The following is a 20,311-nucleotide window of genomic DNA, read 5'->3' on the forward strand; positions in this document are numbered from 1 at the left end:
TACTGCCCCCGATGTCCATGCGATGTTGCAGAGTCGTGTAAGCCAACACAACCCTACAACATCCAGAGCCTTTTTGAATTGTGTTAATCACAAAGGTTAATAAGTTGTAAATTTATATGAAAGGATTGTTTTCTGAGAGGTTTATTCAGTTATCTTCAGCAGAAAACAGTGAAACAGACTGCTTACATGATTACCCATCTTTTAATGCAGCAGATGAAACTAATAAAAGGTGTGCAGATGTTAGAATAAAGCAGTGAGACACTGCATGAGTCACTTCTTTTTAATTCCTCATGGACAAATCTTGTTAAAGACAACGACTTCCTGCCCTTTTGAAGACACTTTCTGCCTATTTCCTGTTTACACGAGTTACAGATCTCTGTCGGCACTAACAGACCTTATCGTCTTAATGATGTTAACAGCCGGGGAGGAAAAAAAGCTGTAATTGTACCAAAGTGTTTGTCAAACCCCCGAGGTTAACTCGTTACTAAATTTAAATGAAACGACACACATGGGACAATTTTTTAAAAAAGTTCTAGCAGATTAGAAAAAAAGCTAAAAGTCCACAAAAACAAACTGATAACAGAGAGACTTTCAAAATAATATCAGATCTTTGAGTTCAGCGGGTTTATTTTTTAGCTGCTGTTTTGCTAATTTTACCATTTAGCTGTGGTTAAGCTCATTTTAGTCTTTGTCTACAATTTAGCTAACATTAGCATAAAGCTACTGTAACACTAATTTCAGTCTTTAGCTGTATAGCTTTTAGACATGGGTTAGGTAGTTTTAGCTACTATTTTGCAAATAGTACAGTTTAGCTATCATTGAAATAATTTAGTCTTTGGCTACACTTTAGCTAGCTTTGAGTTATTATTTTGTGAAGTTTGCCTCTCAGCCACTGAGCTTTTAGATAAAGTTTTGGTTACTTAAGCCTTTAGCTACTGTTTTGCTAATTTTACCAATTAGCTGTGGTTTAACTAATTTTAGTCTCTGTTTAAAATTTAGCTAATGTAGCTTTGAGCTAACACTACTAATGTCCACTTTTAGCTACAGAGCTTTTAGACATTGTTCTGGTGCTTTTTTGCCTTTAGCTACTGTTAAGCTAATTTTACAGTGTATCTATGGTTTAGCTAACTGTAGCTTTGAGCTACTGTTTTTGCTAATTTTATCCAATAGCCACTGAACTTGTAGGTATAGTTTGATTTGCTTTAGCTACTGTTTTGCAGATTTTACTATTTAGCTGTGGTTTAGCTTTTGTCTGCATTTTACTGATTTGGTAACTTTACCTTTCAAAATAATATCAGGTCTTTGAGAGAATCAGAACTACAGTTCTGACTCTATTTCCGCCATTGTAGTTTTAATTTGAAAGGATTACAAAGTGGAAGCTGTAGTTATGGGTGAGAGCAGCTTGACTGACAGAGTAAAAGCATCATTCCCCTCATGTTGATCCATTGGACTGGTGAAAATATGTGCTGAGTCATCGTTTGAGAGGGTCAGGGTGTTCTACCTTTAAACCACTTCCTGTTCCTGGGAGAGGTCAAGGAGTTCGTTTGTCACTTTTATCTTTCGTTCATCTTTTCCTCTATCAACACACAACAAACCCGACGTGACCCCAATCAACACACGGCGGCTCATGCCCTCACTGTTACAGAGCGTGTTTTTATTCACGAGTCATTGTTCGCTCAATTATTAAAGCACACATCCCACCTGTTTGCCCCCCCGAACACGTCACCCCTCGTTCTGCAGCTCGTGAATGTTTAATAACTCTTAGGTTCGCCTCGCTCTCCATCAGCCACAAAACAAAAACTTATTTTTTAAATTAGATTTGTTTTAACAAATCTAATTTGTCTGCCCTGTTTTTGTGGGATTTGTTTCTCCTTTGGATTCTCAGACACGATTTATTCAATTAGCTGAAATATTGAACAGATAAACTAGTTTATTATGAAACTAAGATCATTTAATTCTGTGATGGGACATGGTTGGAGCCACAACCGGACCGGTTGTGGTTTGGTTTATGTGGCCCAAATCTGCAAGTGCCACAACTGGCCCAGTTGTGGTTTGGTTTATGTGGCTTAAATCTGCCGGTGCTACAACTGGCCCAATTGTGGTTTGGTTTATATGGCCAGAATCTGCCAGTGCCACAACTGGCCTGGTTGTGGTTTGGTTTATATGTCCAAATCTGCAAGTGCCATAACTGGTCCAGTTGTGGTTTGGTTTATATGGGCCAAATCTGCAGGTGCTGCAACTGGTCCGGTTGTGGTTTGGTTTACATGGCCCACATCTGCAAGTCCCACAGCTGGTCCGGTTGTGGTTTGGTTTATATGGCCCAAATCTGCAAGTGCCATAACTGGTCCGGTTGTGGTTTGGTTTATATGGCCCAAACCTGCAAGTGCCACANTCCGGTTGTGGTTTGGTTTATATGGCCCAAACCTGCAAGTGCCACAACTGGTTCGGTTGTGGTTTGGTTTATATGGCCCAAATCTGCAAGTGCCACAACTGGCCCGATTGTGGTTTGATTTATATGGCCAGAATCTGTCAGTGCCACAACTGGCCTGGTTTTGGTTTGGTTTGTATGCTCAAATCTGCAAGTGCCATAACTGTCCCAGTTGTGGTTTGCTTTATGTGGCTTAAATATGTCAGTGCCACAACTGGCCCAGTTGTGGTTTTGTTAATGTTGCCTAAATTTGTCAATGCTACACAAATGGCCCAATTGTGGTTTGGTTTATGTGGTCCTGGCCCATGCATGGATCACTTCTGACAAACTGCATCTGGGCCACCAAAGGGTCTACATTCTTTGCTGAATCTGGGATAAGTTTCAGAGGGTTAGCTCCTTGTTTGGGCCAGAACTGGGCCAGAGAAGTTTTTCATTATGCGTTTTGTCCCGATATCTGTAATTTTGATTGTGTTGAAGCCATTTCTGTGTTTGCCAAGTGTTCAATAACATGTCAGCCATTTAAATTTTGTTATTGTCATAATATCTCATAAATATCCWTTGATTAGTTCACAAGATATTTTGCTAACAGACCTTCATGAAAAACATTTTAGCAGCAGGCACTGCTCAGTTTGTTCAATTATTCAAAATGTTTTTGCTGTGTTTCATGAATTACAATCACATTAGGCGGCACGGTGGCTCAGTTGGTAGAGCTGATGCCTCTCAGCAAGAAGGTCACCGGTTCAAATCCCGGTCCGGGGACCTTTCTGAGTAGAGTTTGCATGTTCTCTCCGTGCGTGCGTGGGTTCTCTCCGGGCACTCCGGCTTCCTCCCACAGACCAAAAACATGACTGTTAGGTTAATTGATAACTCTAAATTGTCCCTAGGTGTGAGTGAGAGAGTGAATGGTTGTTTGTCTCGTTTGTCTCTATGTGTGGCCCTGTGATGGACTTGCAACCTGTCCAGGYTGTACCCCGCCCCTCGCACTGTGACTGCTGGATATGGGCACCAGTGACCCACGCGACCCTGAAAAGGAAGAAGCGTGTACAGAAAATGGATGGATGGACAATCACATTATTTTAACTACTTGATTCTTATAAGTGTTGTTTTACATGGTTTGTTGTATCATTGTATGCACACGGTTATTCTCACAGATGGTTTGTGTGTCGCAGCTTCATGTAACATTTATAAATCTGGCTTCCTCCAGGGCCACCCGATAAGACTCTCCAGCCCACCAAACCTTTGCCCACGGCGCCCCTTCCTCGCTCCCATCCTCCATCGGACCCCCGCAAACCAGACAGGCAGACGAGACCTCCGAGGCTCCCCCCAGGGGACAGGCCGTCCCACCCCAACGCCAAACCAAACATCTGCGACGGAGGCTTCAACACGCTGGCTATACTGAGAGGAGAGATGTTCATCTTCAAGGTAAACTTCAAGGAAATCTTAGAGGGGTTTTCACGTTTGTTTTTTTGCCCAAAGCCTGAATCTCTCAGCTACCAAAACAACGTTCCTTCTTGATATTTTGGGGGGAAAATGTCTGATAAATACAACAGAACGACTCGTTCTTTTACCCAGACTTGCCTGAACAGCCTGTAGGTTTGCAGACCGCCTGTGGAGCTCACAGGAAGTGGATTTAAGATGCATCCTGGAGGGTTCAGGAGAACAGTAAGAGCTCATTTAGAGCTGAAGTAAAATGTGATTGGAAAGTCAACCCGTGTTTTCAGGGGAGCAGTTTTGTGGGGTTTATGTAAAACTAAATGTTCACTCCTCGACATAAACATGAACAATAAGGAAGACGAGGTTGAAATGTTTTAGTAAAACTGTTTAATAAGTAAAAATCAATCAAACAAAACCACAAGTAATTAATAATCTGTGGTGTTCCACAGGGTTCAATATTGGAACCAAAATCTTTTGTAATGTAAATAAATTAGATTTGTTCTGTAACTGAATTGAACAGTTTGCAGATGACACCAGCTTGTTTAGCTCAAGACTATTTACATAAAGAAATAGTAAAAACATTAGAAAGTGAATGTATTTTGGTCAAAATATGGTTTAATGTCAACAGGTTGTGAAAATAAATTTGTCGCTTGGTGGATTCTTGTTCTGGAAGTTAAGTGGAGTTAAAAAATCAAGTGTTTCTGGTTAATTTTTAGATTATTCCCTTTTTGTTTTGCTTTTTGATGTGTTCATATCACCAAAAATAAACAAAAAAACACCTTTATTCATTTGTTATTTGGTGCTGTTGGTTTAAACTTTACTTAGTGGAACAAAACACTGTGTCATGACCAGAGAATGCCGTGTCATGAGCAGAGCTCCGTCTCGTTCCTTTGCAGCTCTTCGTTCCTCTCCAGGAGAAAAAGTCTTTGTCCTCAGAGGAAGCTTGTGAGCACAAGGTCCTGGCCAGATTCAGGCAGAAACAGAGAACAACCTTGAGCCGACACAAAGCTGTCCTGTGTTCCTGGCAGAGCAGAGAATCAGTGACTTTGCTCTCTGTGTGAGGGACTGTAGTTTATAAATAGATAGTATTCATTGGTTAAATTAGAGGAACCGGAGGGAAAACCCACTTTATGTCCCCACTCTCCCCCCACAGTCCAAGGTTTTTTTTCAAAACCTCCCAAAAACATAAATCTGACTCGTAGTCAGAGCTGCCAGCATTGAGCCACAAACTAATTTTTTATTGTTTGTTTACAAAGACCTGAATTAAAAACTATTTTTCTTTCACATGACGTCTGCAGTGGTTATCCATCGGCCTTTATTACCTCCTGATCTGATAGACTGATGGACATCATGAGGTTCTGATGGGCTCAGATGTAGAGCCTGTAAACCTCCCTGACTTATGTCACTGACACAGGTTTTAGTGTTTCACCAGAATCAGTCCAAGGTCTAAACCAGAACTCCAAGCAAAACCCGACGTGATTAAAATCCACTGCTTTCACATCATTAGGAGCAGTTATATAAAAATCTCACCTTTTCAGCATTTCTCCAGCTGCTAAATGAGTTTAATGGTGTGAAATCAGTCCGGGACCAGAACTTGGACCGGGTGTCCGTGGAGGAGCAGGTGGTCATAACATTTCTTAAATCTAACTCGACGTTTTGCCAGTTTCCCCCTAAAGAGACGGACACATCCTGTTAACACCAGTGTTTTTTCCGTTTATCTGGAATCATAATTAGAAATGTTTGTGTTTCTTCGGACCCTGATAAATTTCCCTTCAGAACCTGCCAAACCCAACAAATGACTTTCACAGAACAAGAACAGTGCAGCTTATTTCAGTTTTGCATGAGTTTTATCACTTTGCTTTCATCTGTTTGTGATTTTTATCTTCCTCTGCCTGATGGATGGGTTGAAGATAGACAGATTGATAGGATTGATGACAGACGAGTTGATGATAGAAGGATTGATGACAGACGAGTTGATGATAGATGGATTGATGATAGATGGATTGATAGAAGAATGGATGACAGATGAGTTGATGATAGATGGATTGATGATAGATGGATTGATGACAGACGAGTTGATGATAGATGGAATGATGACAGATGGATTGATGATAGGATTGATGACAGACGAGTTGATGATAGATGGATTGATAGTAGATGGATTGATAGAAGAATGGACAACAGATGAGTTGATGGTAAAGGGATTGTTGATTGGCTGGTTGAAGATAGATGGACTGATGATAGATTGATAGATGATAGACGGATTGATAGGATTGATGACAGACAAGTTGATGATACACAGATTGGTAAAAGGATAGATGAGTTGATGATAGACGGATTGATGGAAGGATTGATGACAGACAAGTTGATGGTAAATGGATTGATGATAGATGGATTGATAGAAGAATGGATGATAGACGAGTTGATGGTAAAGGGATTGTTGATAGACTGGTTGTTGATAGATGGATTGATAGGATTGATGACTGACAGGTTGATTATAGAGAGGTTGATGACAGACTGGTTGTTGATAGACGGACTGATGATAGACAGATTATTAGATGCATTGATGATAGACAGGTTGATGATAGACGGGTTGATGATAGACGGGTTGATGATAGACGGGTTGATGGAAGGACTGATGATAGTTGGATTGATGACATACTGGTTGATGGTAGTTGGGCTGATGATATGGATATATTCTTTGCCTGATTATCTTGTTTTTTTGGCCTATTTGGCCTCAGCAGCTGAGCTCCACTCTGTCCCCACTTGATGGTTTTTGGAAGATTAATAAATGATCTGTACCAACAAGTTGATGAAGCAGAATTCTCTACAGCGGAGGCGGCTCTTTGTGGCCTTTTGGACTGAAGTTTATCTGGTGAAATAATCTGAGAGAAACTGACTTTACTCTCTCGTTATTTAAATGATTCATTGTGTTTGTTTTGATTGTTTAAGCTGCTGAAGTCTGACTCATGTTGGGCTTTTGCACCTGATTGTCCCAGGTATAAATACTAAATATTTAGTTAGTTTAATTAGTTTTTACTGGTTCTGAAAAGAAGGTGAACTTATGGACGCAAAGGAAATAATCTGACAAAATCTGAAAACAAATCTGACAGTTAACTATTGTTCAACTGTCACATAGAATTTCTGAGGTTTAAAGAGTTTAAATGTATCAGTAATTTATTCTGGAACCTGATTTCAGAGTCAGAAAATGAGGGGAAGATTAATTTCCAGCTGAGACAGAGGTCACAGTTTTCCAAAATATTCAAATGCTCCAGTTTTTAAAAGAGTTCATTGAAGCGCCTGGAGAGAAGCGCTCCACATTCAGCTGTTAAAACCAGAAGAGTTTCTTTATTTATATTAAGAAAAAAGTAAAACTACAGTTTAACCAGTTGATGCTTTAAGTTATCGAGCTTTTAGATGTGATTCTTGCAGTTTTAGCCTTTAGCTACTGTTTTGCTACTTGTACCATTTATTTATGGTTTAGCTCGTTTTAGTCTTTAGCTAAAATCTTGCTAATTTTTGCTTTGAGCTACTTCACTACTTATGTCAGCCTTTAGCTACTGAACTTTTAGACATGGTTTTATCAGTTTTAGCTTTTTGCTAATCTTTTGCTAATTTAGACTTTGTCTAAATTTTAGCTAATTGTTACTTTGAGCTACTATTTTGCTAATTTTACTGTTTACCTGTTTAGCTCATTTTTGTGATTGGCTACATTTCAGGTAAATGTGGCTTTGTGTTACTGTTTTGCTACTTTTACCCTTTAGCTACAAATGTGCTAATTTGATCATTTAGCTGTGGTTTAGCTAAATTTAATATTTGGCTACAGTTTAGCTAATTGTTGCTTTGAGTTATTAAGCATTTAGTTGTGGTTCTTGTAGTTTTAGCCTTTTGCTAATGTTTTGCTACTTGTACCATTTTGTTATGGTTTAGGTCATTTTAGTCTGGCTACAGTTTAGCTAGTTGCAGCTTTGAGCTATTGTTTTGCTAATGTTACCCTTTAGCACTGAGCTTTTAGACACATTTTGGTAGTTTTAGCCTTTACTAGAGCTATGTTTTTGCTGATTTTACAGCATAGCTGTGTTTTAGCTAATTTTAGTCTTGTCCACGATTTAGACAATTTTAGCTACTGTACTGTATTGTACCTTTTAGCTGCAGAAGTTTTAGACATGATTCTGGTAGCTTTAGTCTTTAGCTACTGTTTTCCTACTTGTACCATTTATTTATGGTTTAGCTCGTTTTAGTCTGCACTACTAATGTCAGCCTTTAGCTGCTTAGAGCTTTTGGACACGGTCTTATCAGTTTTAGCTTTTAGCTAATCTTTTGCTAATTTAGTCTTTGTCTAAATTTTATTATTTAGCTGTGGTTTAGCTTACGTTAGTCTTTGGATACAGTTTAGCTAATTGTTGTTTTGAGCTTTTAAATGTGATTATTGCAGTTTTAGTCTTCAGCTACTGTTTAGCTGTTTTTTTTCTTCACATCTTAAGACAGATGCTCATAAATGAGATGATGACATCTGTCTCCAGTCCTCATCGCTTATCAGAACATCCTAAAATCCTGTTTCGGCACGTTTGGGTCAGAACTTCAGCTGTGCAGACGTAGCAGCCTTCAGCTCCTCAGAACTTCGGCTCTTTCTCTTAACGGTGCCAAGCAGGACCAGATTTACTGGAGACGTGTTAATCTGCAGCTTCAGGCGGGGGTTGGCGCTCGTTAGGACGGCTGCTTTACGACCGCCTGTTCTTCTTCCTGCTCCGGAGGTTCCGGGTCGGTGAGGGTTCACGGTTAACGGCGTGGATTCGGTGTCGCCAGTTAACGTCCCATTAAATCTACAAAGTGACCCGTGTTACGGCTCCGGCTACTTCAGGTTCAACTTTCGACGAACCCGCAGAACCAGATGGGATCCCGCTCGTCTGTCTGCGGCCAACACGAGCGCCGCTTTTTCTTTTTCTGGGGCAGAACTGCAGCCAGTTTCCTCCAGCTGCAGCCCAGATGTACCGGGCCGAGCCGGGCTGCGGCGCAGCGCCTGCCAACAATCAGACAGAAAGTTTCCAGGACTTTATTCGTTTCCCATCAGGCTGTGAGTGCAGTAAAATGTGGATGTAGAGTCTCAGACACCATTATTGAAGTTTGGATTTGGGTTTATGGCTTCGCTGCTGTCGTTCTCAGTCTGTAGAGTCGGAAAATCCACGCAGGGATTTTCAGATTTAACTCACTTTTCTTTAAGCTTTAATATTTTCTTGATGGAACGGAAAGACAAAGAGGCGAACAGAGGCCCGCAGCAACAAAAACCTTCATCCATGTTCTGACTTAAGTTATATTTTGTTACCGTTCTGTGTTCCAGATGGTTTAAAATACAAAAATAACCACCTGAAGATAAATATGCACAGCGGGTAAAATAAGTATTGAACACGTCACCATTTTTCTCAGTAAATATATTACTAGAGGTGCTAATGACATGAAATTTTCACCAGATGTTGGTAACAACCCAAGTGATCCATACATACAAAGAAATCAAACCATAAATGTCCAGAAATGAAGTTATTTGTAATAATGTGGAATGGCACAGGGAAAAAGTATTGAACACATGAAGAAAGGGAGGTGTAAAAAGGCATGGAAAGDCAAGACACCAGCTGAACTCTCTCAGTAATTAGAAAATAAGCCTGCCCCTTGTCAGTGCAAGTTAATATCAGCTGGTTCAGTCCCAAATGATGGCCAGGTATCACACAAGAACCATCTGATGATGGGTAAAAGTAAAGAGCTCTCTCAAGACCTTCACAACCTTATTGTTGCAAAGCATAATGATGGCATCGGTTACAGAAGAATGTCTAAACTTCTGAAGGTTCCAGTGAGCACTGTTGGGGCCATAATTCAGACATGGAAAGAACATTATTTCACCATAAACCGACCACGACCAGGTGCTCCTCACAAGATTTCTGACAGAGGAGTGAAAAGAATTATCAGAAGAGTTGTCCAAGAGCCAAGGACCACTTGTGGAGAGCTTCAGAAAGACCTGGAATTAGCAGGTACGATTGTTTCAAAGAAAACAATAAGTAATGCACTGAACCACCATGGCCTGTATGCACGCTCACCACGCAAGACTCCACTGCTGAAGAAACAGCATGTTGAAGCTCCTCTAAAGTTTGCTGCACAACATTTAAACAAGCCTGTGTAATACTGGGAGAATATAGTCTGGTCAGATGAGACCAACATTGAACTGTTTGGATGCCAGAATACACATCATGTTTGGAGGTCAAATGGCACTGCACATCAGCCCAAAAACACCATACCAACAGTGAAGTTTGGAGGTGGGAACATCATGGTGTGGGGCTGTTTTTCAGCATATGGTACTGGCAAACTTCAAATAATTGAAGGAAGGATGAGTGGAAAAATGTACAGAGACATTCTTGATAAAAATCTGCTTCCATCTACCAGGATGATGAAGATGAAACGTGGCTGGACATTTCAGCAAGACAATGAGCCCAAACACAAAGCCATGGAAACTCTCAATTGGTTTCAGAGAAAGAAACTAAAGCTGCTGGAATGGCCCAGCCAATCACCTGACCTGAATCCAACAGAAAATCTATGGAAAGAACTAAAATATACTGTATATATACATATATAGTTATAGTTTAAATGTTTGACATATTTAAAGTGTTCCGTTCTGAGTTTAATTTGACACAAAGTCTGAACTTCTTCCAGAGTCGGGGGAGCCTGAGCTTCATTTGTCTCTGTGGAGTCTGAAGGATTCAGAGGTCCGGTTTCAGTTTGATCTGTTTTCAATTAGCAGACAGGTTTCGGCTCAGAGGAAAGTGCTGAACAACTGAAATCTACAGCAGGTAGAGAGCGTGAAGGAAGGAGGGGTTGTAAAAGTAAAAGTCGCGGGAGTCTGTTCAGTTTCTCTGAGTGAGGCAGGATGTGATGATGACACACCCCTGTGGGGTCGGACGGTTCTGGACCGGGCGTGACGGCCTTCAGGAGGCTCGGTCGGCTTCTCGCTGCCGGCGGGACGTTTCCCCACTCCTGATGGCTTTCTCAGCTGGGTGACACCCCCCCCCCCCCCCCCCCCCCCCAGCTCCCTCTGTCATCAAGTTTCATCCAAACATCAAGAAGACACACCTTCCACTTGGCTGCTCTCAGTTCCCCCTGAAGGAAATCAGACTCTGCCTCCCATAAAACCCCTGGCTATCACTTCAACACCCCCCCCCCCCCCCCCCCCCACACACACACACACACACACACACACTCGATGTGTTTCCCAGCCCGCTCCTCAGGTTCTGCAGGTTCACAGAGGTTTTCCCAGGCAACCTGAGACCGTGGATCTGAGGCTCGGGGCTCCACAGCCGGTTCTGTTTCAGCAGCGAAGACTTGGATCAGATGGAAGAACGTTCCTGCCAACTGGGTCACATGTAGAAATTCATTCTTTGGCTGTTATCTGGTGTCAAAAAACTGGATTTTAAATAAACACACTGCATTTAGTCTTTTCTTTTTTCATGTTAAAGTTAAACAAATGAATGAAGCTTAGAAACAAGTTAAGCTTTAACTTTAAATGAACTCTTCAAGCTGTTTAAGATGAGTTTCTGTGAAAAAGTCTTGAACAGTAATATATGGACTATAATTAAAAGTTGTTTTAAGACTGAAACAGTCCACTTTAATCGACATTTTAACCTGAAATTAGCAGAAACACTTTAGAATCGGCACTAATTCTTTTTTCTTTATGTATTCGACCACCTCTATTTCCTTTTCTCAGTTCAATCCAAACAACCAATAACCATGAGACCAACGTATACAGTATGAGGCTAATTATAGCAATTCATGCTTGATATCAAGTGTTAATTCATCCTTTAAGGTAAGATAAGATAAGATACGATACGAAACGACAAGATACGATACGATAAGGTAAGATAAGATACGATACGATAAGAGACGATACGATAAGAGACGATACGATAAGATAAGATAAGATAAGATAAGATAAGATACGATAAGATAAGATACGATACGATAAGATAAGAGACGATAAGATAAGATACGATAAGATAAGATACGATAAGATATGATAAGATAAGATATGATAAGATAAGATACGATACGTTAAGATAAGATACGATAAAACTTTGTCATTGTACAGAGCACAATGAAATTACAGTTTTCTTTACGCATGAAGAGTTAATTTAGCGCAAGTTTCAGGACAAGAAAACGCAGTTTCAAAGCATCCAAACGAGCGCATTATGAAACAGGAAGCAGTTTGAAGTCACATTTGTGCTTATTTTCTGTTGGCAGTAAGGCTGAGTGTAACCATAATCATAGTTTCCACTTTTCAAACCTTTCAAAATAAAGTACGACAGAAACGTGAGCCGTGTTGCTTCATGTTTCAAGGTTTTACCTGCAGAGGGTGAAGTGGGAACACAGTGGAAACGTGTCATAAGATGTTTTTTTTTATGTGTTCATATTTTTCATTAAGATGTTTAGAATAGTTTTATAATCAATATGTGATCATCTTGACTATATTAATGTACATTTACATTTATTCTGTTTATTTAATAAACACACACCTGTGTCTGAGAGTGAATCACCTGATGGGGAGGACTTCCTTATTTACCGTGACATCATTTCCTGGGCGTGGCTTGACTCTAATAAACAACTCTTTGTGATTTGGTAAACTTTATGTGGCTGAAAATAAATATTAAGGTCTGATTACTGAACTGGTTTTCTGCGTTAATTCAGGTTTTCAGTTGAAAACATTTATTTCAGTTGGTGACCCCGACGTGACAGGCCTGTCACGGTAACAGTGATAAATTGTCTCTGAAATTATTGTGATAAACAATAATATTGTTTGGAGACAGTTTTTATTGTTGTTAAACATCCCTGTGTCAAAAACAAAAAAAAAGACATGTTTTCAAATTTGCCTGTTTTAACTTCACTTCAAGTTAATGTAATAAAAATAAAAATCAGATTTATTGCATATTTTCCCTTTTGAGACATAAAACATGACTAGATACCAAATCTGAAATATAAGTTTTAATGTTTTTTATTTACTTGATTTGCAGCAGTTACATTTATTTATGGAGAGTTTAGCGTTTCCCAGTGCTTCAAATGCATCACGGCTCACTCGTCATAGCAGAGAAATTGGTTAAAATTTCTTAAAGTTTGTTCATTTTAGGACGAGTTTTCTTTAATAACGTGTTTTTCATAAAAGTTGTGAGATGAACATCCAACTTTTAGTTTTCTGCACTTGAAAAGGTTAATTTAACTCACTACTGCCCCCTTGTGTCCAAATCTTTCACCTGAATCTGTGTTAAGGTTTGGTCACAAGGGGACAGTAGTGAGTTAAACCCACAGATGTTCAGACTTTGTTTTTTTCTGCGGGAATCATCAGAAAACGTTTCCTGTTCCTGTGCAGGACCACTGGTTTTGGCGGATGAGGGATAACTCAGTGGTACCCGGGTACCCCATGCTCATCAGTGTTTTCTGGAGGGGCCTGCCACCCAAGATAGACGCCGTCTACGAGAACAGCGAGGACAAGTTTGTCTTCTTCAAAGGTGAGGACATCATCGTCATCACTTTGTCTTCATCTTGTTTTTGTTTTGTGCACACGCTATGATTGTATTTATCTCTAGCAGCTCATTGTTCTGATGCCACTCAAAGCGTCGCCTTAATCCCATCTGAAGACGAGTTAATCTTAAATCTGGGGAAGTTTAAAGTACCTGTGACCTGCTTATCCTTCAGATACGAAAAGTCAAAGAAAACTTCTATTTAAGAAAATTGGCAAACCACACATTATTTTACCCATTTGGACACTAACTGACATATTTTCTTTAACTTGGCTCGGCAAAAGAGAAACAGGAAGTGACATCAAAGGGAACTCCTTTAAGAAAATAAACTCTTTGGTCTTTACTTATCGAAACATTATGATTTGAACTCTGACTCTTTTTTCTTTCTGTGTGATAGCGACTCAGATTAATCTAAAACATCAGAATCCTCTCGACAGTCTGGGCTGTTGAGCATTTTAGCTTAGCATTGTTTACATTCAGACACTCCCCTTTGACATCACTTCCTGTTCCTTCACATGCAAATATCTCAACAACTGTTCATCTCAGTGTCATAAAAATTATTTTATAATATGTTCTCAGTGTTATCTTTCCAAAAACGCATTTGTATCATTAGAAAAATGTTGATGTCACGGCACTTTAAAGGGCTGCTCTGATGGAAAACCCAACATAACCCAAGAGTTTGACTTTAAATAATAAATAAATGTTTACAGTTTGAGTTTGGAAATCACAGTTACTGTTACCTTTATTTATTTATTTTTTATTTTTGTTGCATGAACTCCCGCTGCGTGGGAGGAAAAGAAGTCAGAAAACAGAATAAAGTGCAGTAACTGTAGATGCAGCATGTGTGTTTTGGAGTAAAGACCGGCGCCGGTCCAGTGTAGAAGCTGTGCAGGAGATTTATAAGCAGCTGAGGAATCGGGCCTGTTTTCTGCTTCGGACCTCCTTTAAACCTTTCTGAGAGATGTAGAACAGCTCAAACCCATTTTTACTTTGGACCTGTATGAAAAAATATATATCACAATATATAGATATTTCTAATTAATTATTAATATTATAGATTTCTAAATGTAATATTTAATTTTGCCAATGTCGTTACACTGCTGAACATTTAGATTTATTTTATTCATACTGGAAGTGCTACAGCTAGCTGCTGCTAATAATAATAATAAAATCGTATATTGCAACTGATATAGTCATCGCAAAATTTACAAATATTACTAATATTGTGCAACCCTACTTATATGATTTTCATTCGGTGTTTAAAGTGCCTGTGTCGTCAAATTCTTGTGTTAAATATGAATGCATTTTTAGAAAGAGGACATTGATAAAATGTTGCAAAAGAAATTTCATGTCGCTGAGATGAACAGTCGTTGAGATATTTGCCTGTGAAGTAACAGGAAGTGATGTCATAGGGGAGTGTCTCCATATAAACAGAGCGCAGCTACAACAGCTAACAGACTGTAGAGAAGAATCTGATGTTTCTTTAGATTATTTTGAGTCTCTACCAGAGAGATGAAAAGTCAGAGTTTAAATAATGTTTCAATAAACAAAAGACCAGAATTTTTTTTGTGAAAGAGTTCCCCTTTGATGTCACTTCCTGTTTCATTTTGACTGAGCTGAATTCAAAGTTAAACATGCCAGTTATGGGACAAAARYGGTTAAAATGTGTGTATTATTCCAACTTTCTTAAATATAAAGATGTTTTCTTTGACTTTTTGTTTTTTCAATGGATGTTTTTGTTTTGTTTCTGTTAAATAAAGTGGTTAGACATCCTGTTTTATACTTTATTTTCCTCCTTCGAGGTCAGATCCCTCCTCACGTATAACCGTCTTCATGCGATGTTGAGGTCGAGCAGGGGATTAGTCACCGGGCTGCAGCGACCGCCAGCGCCAACCGCTACATCAAAGTCTCTGAAGATGAAACAACTTTATTGCAGAGGCTGGTTCTGATTCATGTTAAAACCCAGGAGATAAAACATGTAGGGGGGGGAGGGGGCGTGGCCTGTGAGTGCTGAGGTCAGAGGAAGTACGACCCACAGTGAGTTCAGAACCGTCCGAGCCAAGACATGATACGACAGGAATTTCCTTTTCCTTCCTCCTCAGCGCTCCACCTCCTTCCTCTCTGAAACCTCTCAGATTAAATGACGTGACGCTTCTCTTGGATTAGCTTTTTTTTTTTTTGCAGCTATTTCCTGTATTTGTTCAGGCGAAGCGCTCAGGTCGACTTAAAGCTGAGATTCTGGTGTTTTATAGGAAAGAAATGAGACTAAACACGAGTAATTTTTGCACACAGCTCTGGTGTTCGATGTATTTTCTTTGGCTACAACTTTTCCATCTTTTTCAGCGTTTAACGATCTCCGTCTACATGCAGTGTTTGTGCAGAGGAATCCAGGCCAGCCGTTCAGCTCAGGCTGTGTTTCTGTCGTTCTCTTCACCCCTCCTCCTCCTGGCCCACATCTCAGCTCCTCCAGTGATGGAGAAATGCATTTCCTGGAGTCACGCCGGGGCAAAAATGTGCTGRTTAACCTAATTACTCCACAGGAAGGAGGGCAAGGAGGGAGAAAATGGAGAAGTGAACTTTTCCCAAACCTCAAGACGATTAGAAAATTAAATGTATTACATGAGTTTGTGTCCCAGAAAAGCAGGTATTTTCTTTGCTTAGTGGGTTGAAAAAGTCTCTGAACTGGTTTTAAATGGTCTTTTAGGTTTCCTGACCCCCGCAGAAACATTTCTGTTTCCTTTACATCTCAGCTGAGCAGAAACCAGCTCAGCTTGTCTGCACCGAGTAGTTCCCAGAGTGCCTCTAAGCATAAAAACTCAAATAAAATCAAATAAAACCAGTAATTTCCTCCAGTTTAGAAAGTCAAACCGCTCGTAGTGTTGAATGATTTCCTGAGTGTCGTCTGTTGTTTTCCTSTCCTGTTGCGTAGGGAAGCAGTTCTGGGTGTTTAAGGACACGGTGCTGCAGCCTGGGTACCCCAAGGACATCACCCAGTTCGCCCATGGCATGCCGTCCCTGAGCGTGGACGCCGCCGTGTGGTGGAAGGACGTGGCCAAGACGTATTTATTTAAAGGGGACAGGTGGGTCCTCACGGAAAACATTAAGCAACTCACTGGGAACAAAAAAGGAAAACCTTTTGTTGCCAAAACAAGGCTCAGGTTTTAAAAAATCAACTTAGTTTTCGTGTAGTTTTTAGGGGTGTAAGAAAATATCGATACACTGAAATATCGCGATATTTCATTTCCCAATACTGTATTGATATTCTAAAGCCCTGTATCGATTTTTAATTAAGGTTTAAAATGTCAACCTTCTTGCCAACTGTTCATTTTTATGTTGTAGTTCAGCCTCTGGCCACTAGTAGGCAGCAGTGAGCCAGACATTTGGCTCCTCTACCTCTTGAGCGCCAGAGAGTAAGGGTAGCATTAGCATTGTGAGTAAACATTAGCTTTTCTTTATTTTTTTTCAGTAAGAGGTTTTTATTTAATAGAATTTTTGGACAAAAAAACCCAATATATCGCAATATATTGCCTTGCTTACAGTATCGCAATATATCGGGATATACCGTGTCGTGACCCCTCTGTTATGATATGTATAGTATCGCCAAATTCTTGCCAATGCACAGCCCTAGTAGTTTGTAAAACTCTATTTTTGGACATGCATATTATTTCACTGCCCCATGTGTTTATGACTGAATCTACCAAACTAAATTATGGTGGGTTTAAGACACTCACAACAACCTTGGGACTTTTTTTGAGAAAAAAAATTACCAAAGTTGTGTCAAAATAAGTTCCAAGTTCAGTTTATTTAWATAGCACCAAGTCACAACATACGTTGTCTCAGGGCACTGTACATAAAATAATCTAAAGAAGAAACCAGCAGTTTGTGTTGAATCACTTCATCACAGTCTCCCATCCTGAGCAAACGGTGGAGAGGAAAAACTCCCTGCTAATCAGGAAGAAACCTCCAGCAGAACCAGGCTCAGGACAGGCGGCCATCTTCCTCGACCGGCTGGTTGGAGGACAGGAGAATTAAGAACCCCCCTCAAACGTTTCAAGACATTATAGAGACACTCTCACAAATGTTCACCAACCAGTCGCCGAACGTTGCAGCCCAGTGAGGTGCTAGCTTCAGAAACGGCCAGTGGTGGGCCTGGTTCTACTAATCAGCTAATAGAGAAAAAGATTTTTCGTGTAGCTACTTAGCTTTTTCAATAACTTTGAAAACCAGCATTTAGCATATAAATTTAGCAAGAGCTAATCCACTAATAAATTCTTAAATTAGRAAAAGCCCTAAAACTCTAATCAGTAAATTAGTTCCCCTATTAGTGCTTTAGGGGAATTGTGCCCACCACTGGGTTCCACGAATCAGATAATAGCAGAAAACGTTTTTTGTTTAGCTGCTTAGCTTTTTCAATAACTTTGAAAACCATTAGCGGACCAATGAGCTTCCGCTAATTTGAGTTTTGCCAACCTTTAGTCTGCTAACAGCTAACTATCAGGTATAAACTGGTATAGATTAAGTTTAGTCTATAGACCAATTAGCTTTTTTGCTAAATTAAGCTTTTCCAATTTTAGGTACGCTAACAGCTAACTAACAAGCTAGGATGAAGAATTTTGTGTCAGGAGACAAAGGAGCCCTCTAGTTACTAGCTCAAAAAAGACAGAGACGTGTGACGCAGACTGACAGACATCTTAGCAGTTAGCGATTAGCTGTTGGTGTTAGCTTCCACTAATTTGTGCTTGTTTAGCTGTCTAGCGTTATCTTCAGCTGATTTTTTTGCATGTTTAGCATTAACAACGCTATGCTTTTAATTAGTAAACTATGAGTTAGCAATGCTAACTTCTTGTTTAGCTGTGCCCACCGCTGGAAACTGACAACTCTGATGTTGAAAACAGGACCAGAGCATAAACCAAATGAAAGGTAGCAGAAGAAAAAAAATCTTATGATTTCTGCCTCTTTTTATCAAATAAATAAATTCAACCAAAAATAATCTTCAATTTACAAAATTGTACAAAAAATAAAAGAAAAACAATAAAGGTTTAATTCCTTCTTGAGCAACAATTCGTGTCTTATACCCATTCATATTCCTCCAATAAATTAACCTTTATCATTCTCTTAAATATACACATTTATCTGGCATTTTTAACGTAATCTCCCAGATTATTCCATAATTTAATTCCCTGGACTCAGGTACTCCATTCCCTCAAACTGGTTCTAATTATAGGTTTGACAAACATTTATATCCCCTTCAGATTGTAACAAGTCTCTTTTTTAACAAAATGTAATTGGATGTTTGAAGGTAATGTGTTTTTATGAGCCCTGTACATAACTGATAAAATACTATAATCAACCAAATCTGAGAATTTCAATKATTTTAYCTGATGGAAAAATGAATTTGATGGTGACTGTAATGATTTACAGCTCTTTTCTGTCAAATAAAAACAGGATTTGTTATTGTTTTACACGCTTTTCTCCAAACATCAACACAATAAATCAAGAGTGGAACAATTATTGCATTATACAACATAAACAGAGCTTTATCATTAAATAAATCCTTTACTTTATACAATACTTGTTCTTAAATGATTTATATGAGGTCTCAGTGTCAGTTTTTCATCAATGATGACTGACTCTACACATCTCAATACCATTATTGTCTGAGAAGTTTCAGGTTTTTTTGACACCAAGTTGCTTCTAATGACAGAATCAACCTGTCAAAATAAAAGCTGTAACACATGACAGTTTAGTGCYGTGATTAATCTCTAACATGTTTGTTTAATTTGCCTCCTACATCACAGGACCTGCAGCAAACTGAGATGCTGATGCTCAGCCGRCGTATCGTGCAGCTCTAAAACGGACTGCAAACTGTAAACAAACAAAAATYATTAAACTAACTCAAATGGATCTAAGTGGTTTTTAGTCCAAAAACAGCAATAATTTAATTCAAACTGTGTGTACCCAACGAGACGACCCCCCTGTTGAAGTCCTGACTGTGGAGTAGCAGCCAGCAGTTATGAACAGGATCTGCTTTGTCCTCCTGTGGCTCATCACATGTTTCTGTTTAGGTACTGGCGCTACAGCGAGGAAATGAGAACCATGGACCACGGCTACCCGAAGCCCATCACCGTGTGGAAGGGGGTGCCTTATTCGCCGCAGGGGGCCTTCGTCGACAAAGACAATGGTACGGTTTGTCCCGCTCTGATTTGGCTCGTGTGCCAGGCGGCATTGATTTCAGCTGGTCACCGGCACACGCTGCCTGGGAGGTGAACCGGGGTCGCATCGATCGCAGTTCGTCCCAGTTATCCACCCATTCCCGGTCGGTGGCACGCGTCCACGTGTTCGAGGGTTAGTGGTGTTTGCACGTTGCGAACAGAGGATAAGCCTAACCGTTTGTTTCTAAATGGTGTCAGAGGTAACAGTGTGGTGTGATCGGGCTGGTGTTAGCACCATCCATCTGTATCACTGGGTTGGACATGGCCTATAGCCGCTATAGCTAGCGACGCGCCGTCACAGGAGCCATTGCTCTGCATTGAGTCATGTCAACAAATCGGTAGAGTTTCAATGCAGGATGGGCATCAATCTGTCACAAAAATATTCATAGCACCCTCATTTCTTATCCGATTTCTATAAAATATGGCTTAAATTAAAGCTGAGAAAATTGCTGTTGTGATATGTAAATATTTGCTCAAGGGATAAATCTATAAGCAGTCTGGGAACTTTTTACTATAGGGTTTTACAGTAGAAGCCCCTTTCCCTCACATAAAACTAAAAGTCATGTGTGTCAAAGGTGCTTTATTTGTTTATATATACACTCACCGGCCACTTTATTAGGTACACCACGCTAGTAACGGGTTGGACCCCCTTTTGCCTTCAGAACTGCCTCAATTCTTCGTGGCATAGA

General features: G+C 39.9%; 1 protein-coding gene across 2 annotated transcripts in view; it reads left to right on the forward strand.

Annotated features, from left to right (window-relative positions):
• The window catches only part of LOC106535468 (matrix metalloproteinase-16), a gene marked incomplete at its 3' end in the record, with an annotated part of 32,416 nt that extends 12,825 nt beyond the window's left edge, over positions 1-19,591 (forward strand). For both annotated transcript variants that reach the window (XM_014032474.1, XM_014032476.1), the window contains 4 exon segments: positions 3,633-3,850; positions 13,260-13,398; positions 16,340-16,490; positions 19,476-19,591. In XM_014032474.1, the coding sequence (XP_013887928.1) occupies positions 3,633-3,850; positions 13,260-13,398; positions 16,340-16,490; positions 19,476-19,591 (624 nt within the window).
• Positions 19,592-20,311: the final 720 nt, after the last annotated feature.

Source organism: Austrofundulus limnaeus, unplaced genomic scaffold (genome assembly GCF_001266775.1).
Source record: "Austrofundulus limnaeus strain Quisiro unplaced genomic scaffold, Austrofundulus_limnaeus-1.0 Scaffold1462, whole genome shotgun sequence".
NCBI classification, from domain to species: Eukaryota; Metazoa; Chordata; class Actinopteri; order Cyprinodontiformes; family Rivulidae; genus Austrofundulus; species Austrofundulus limnaeus.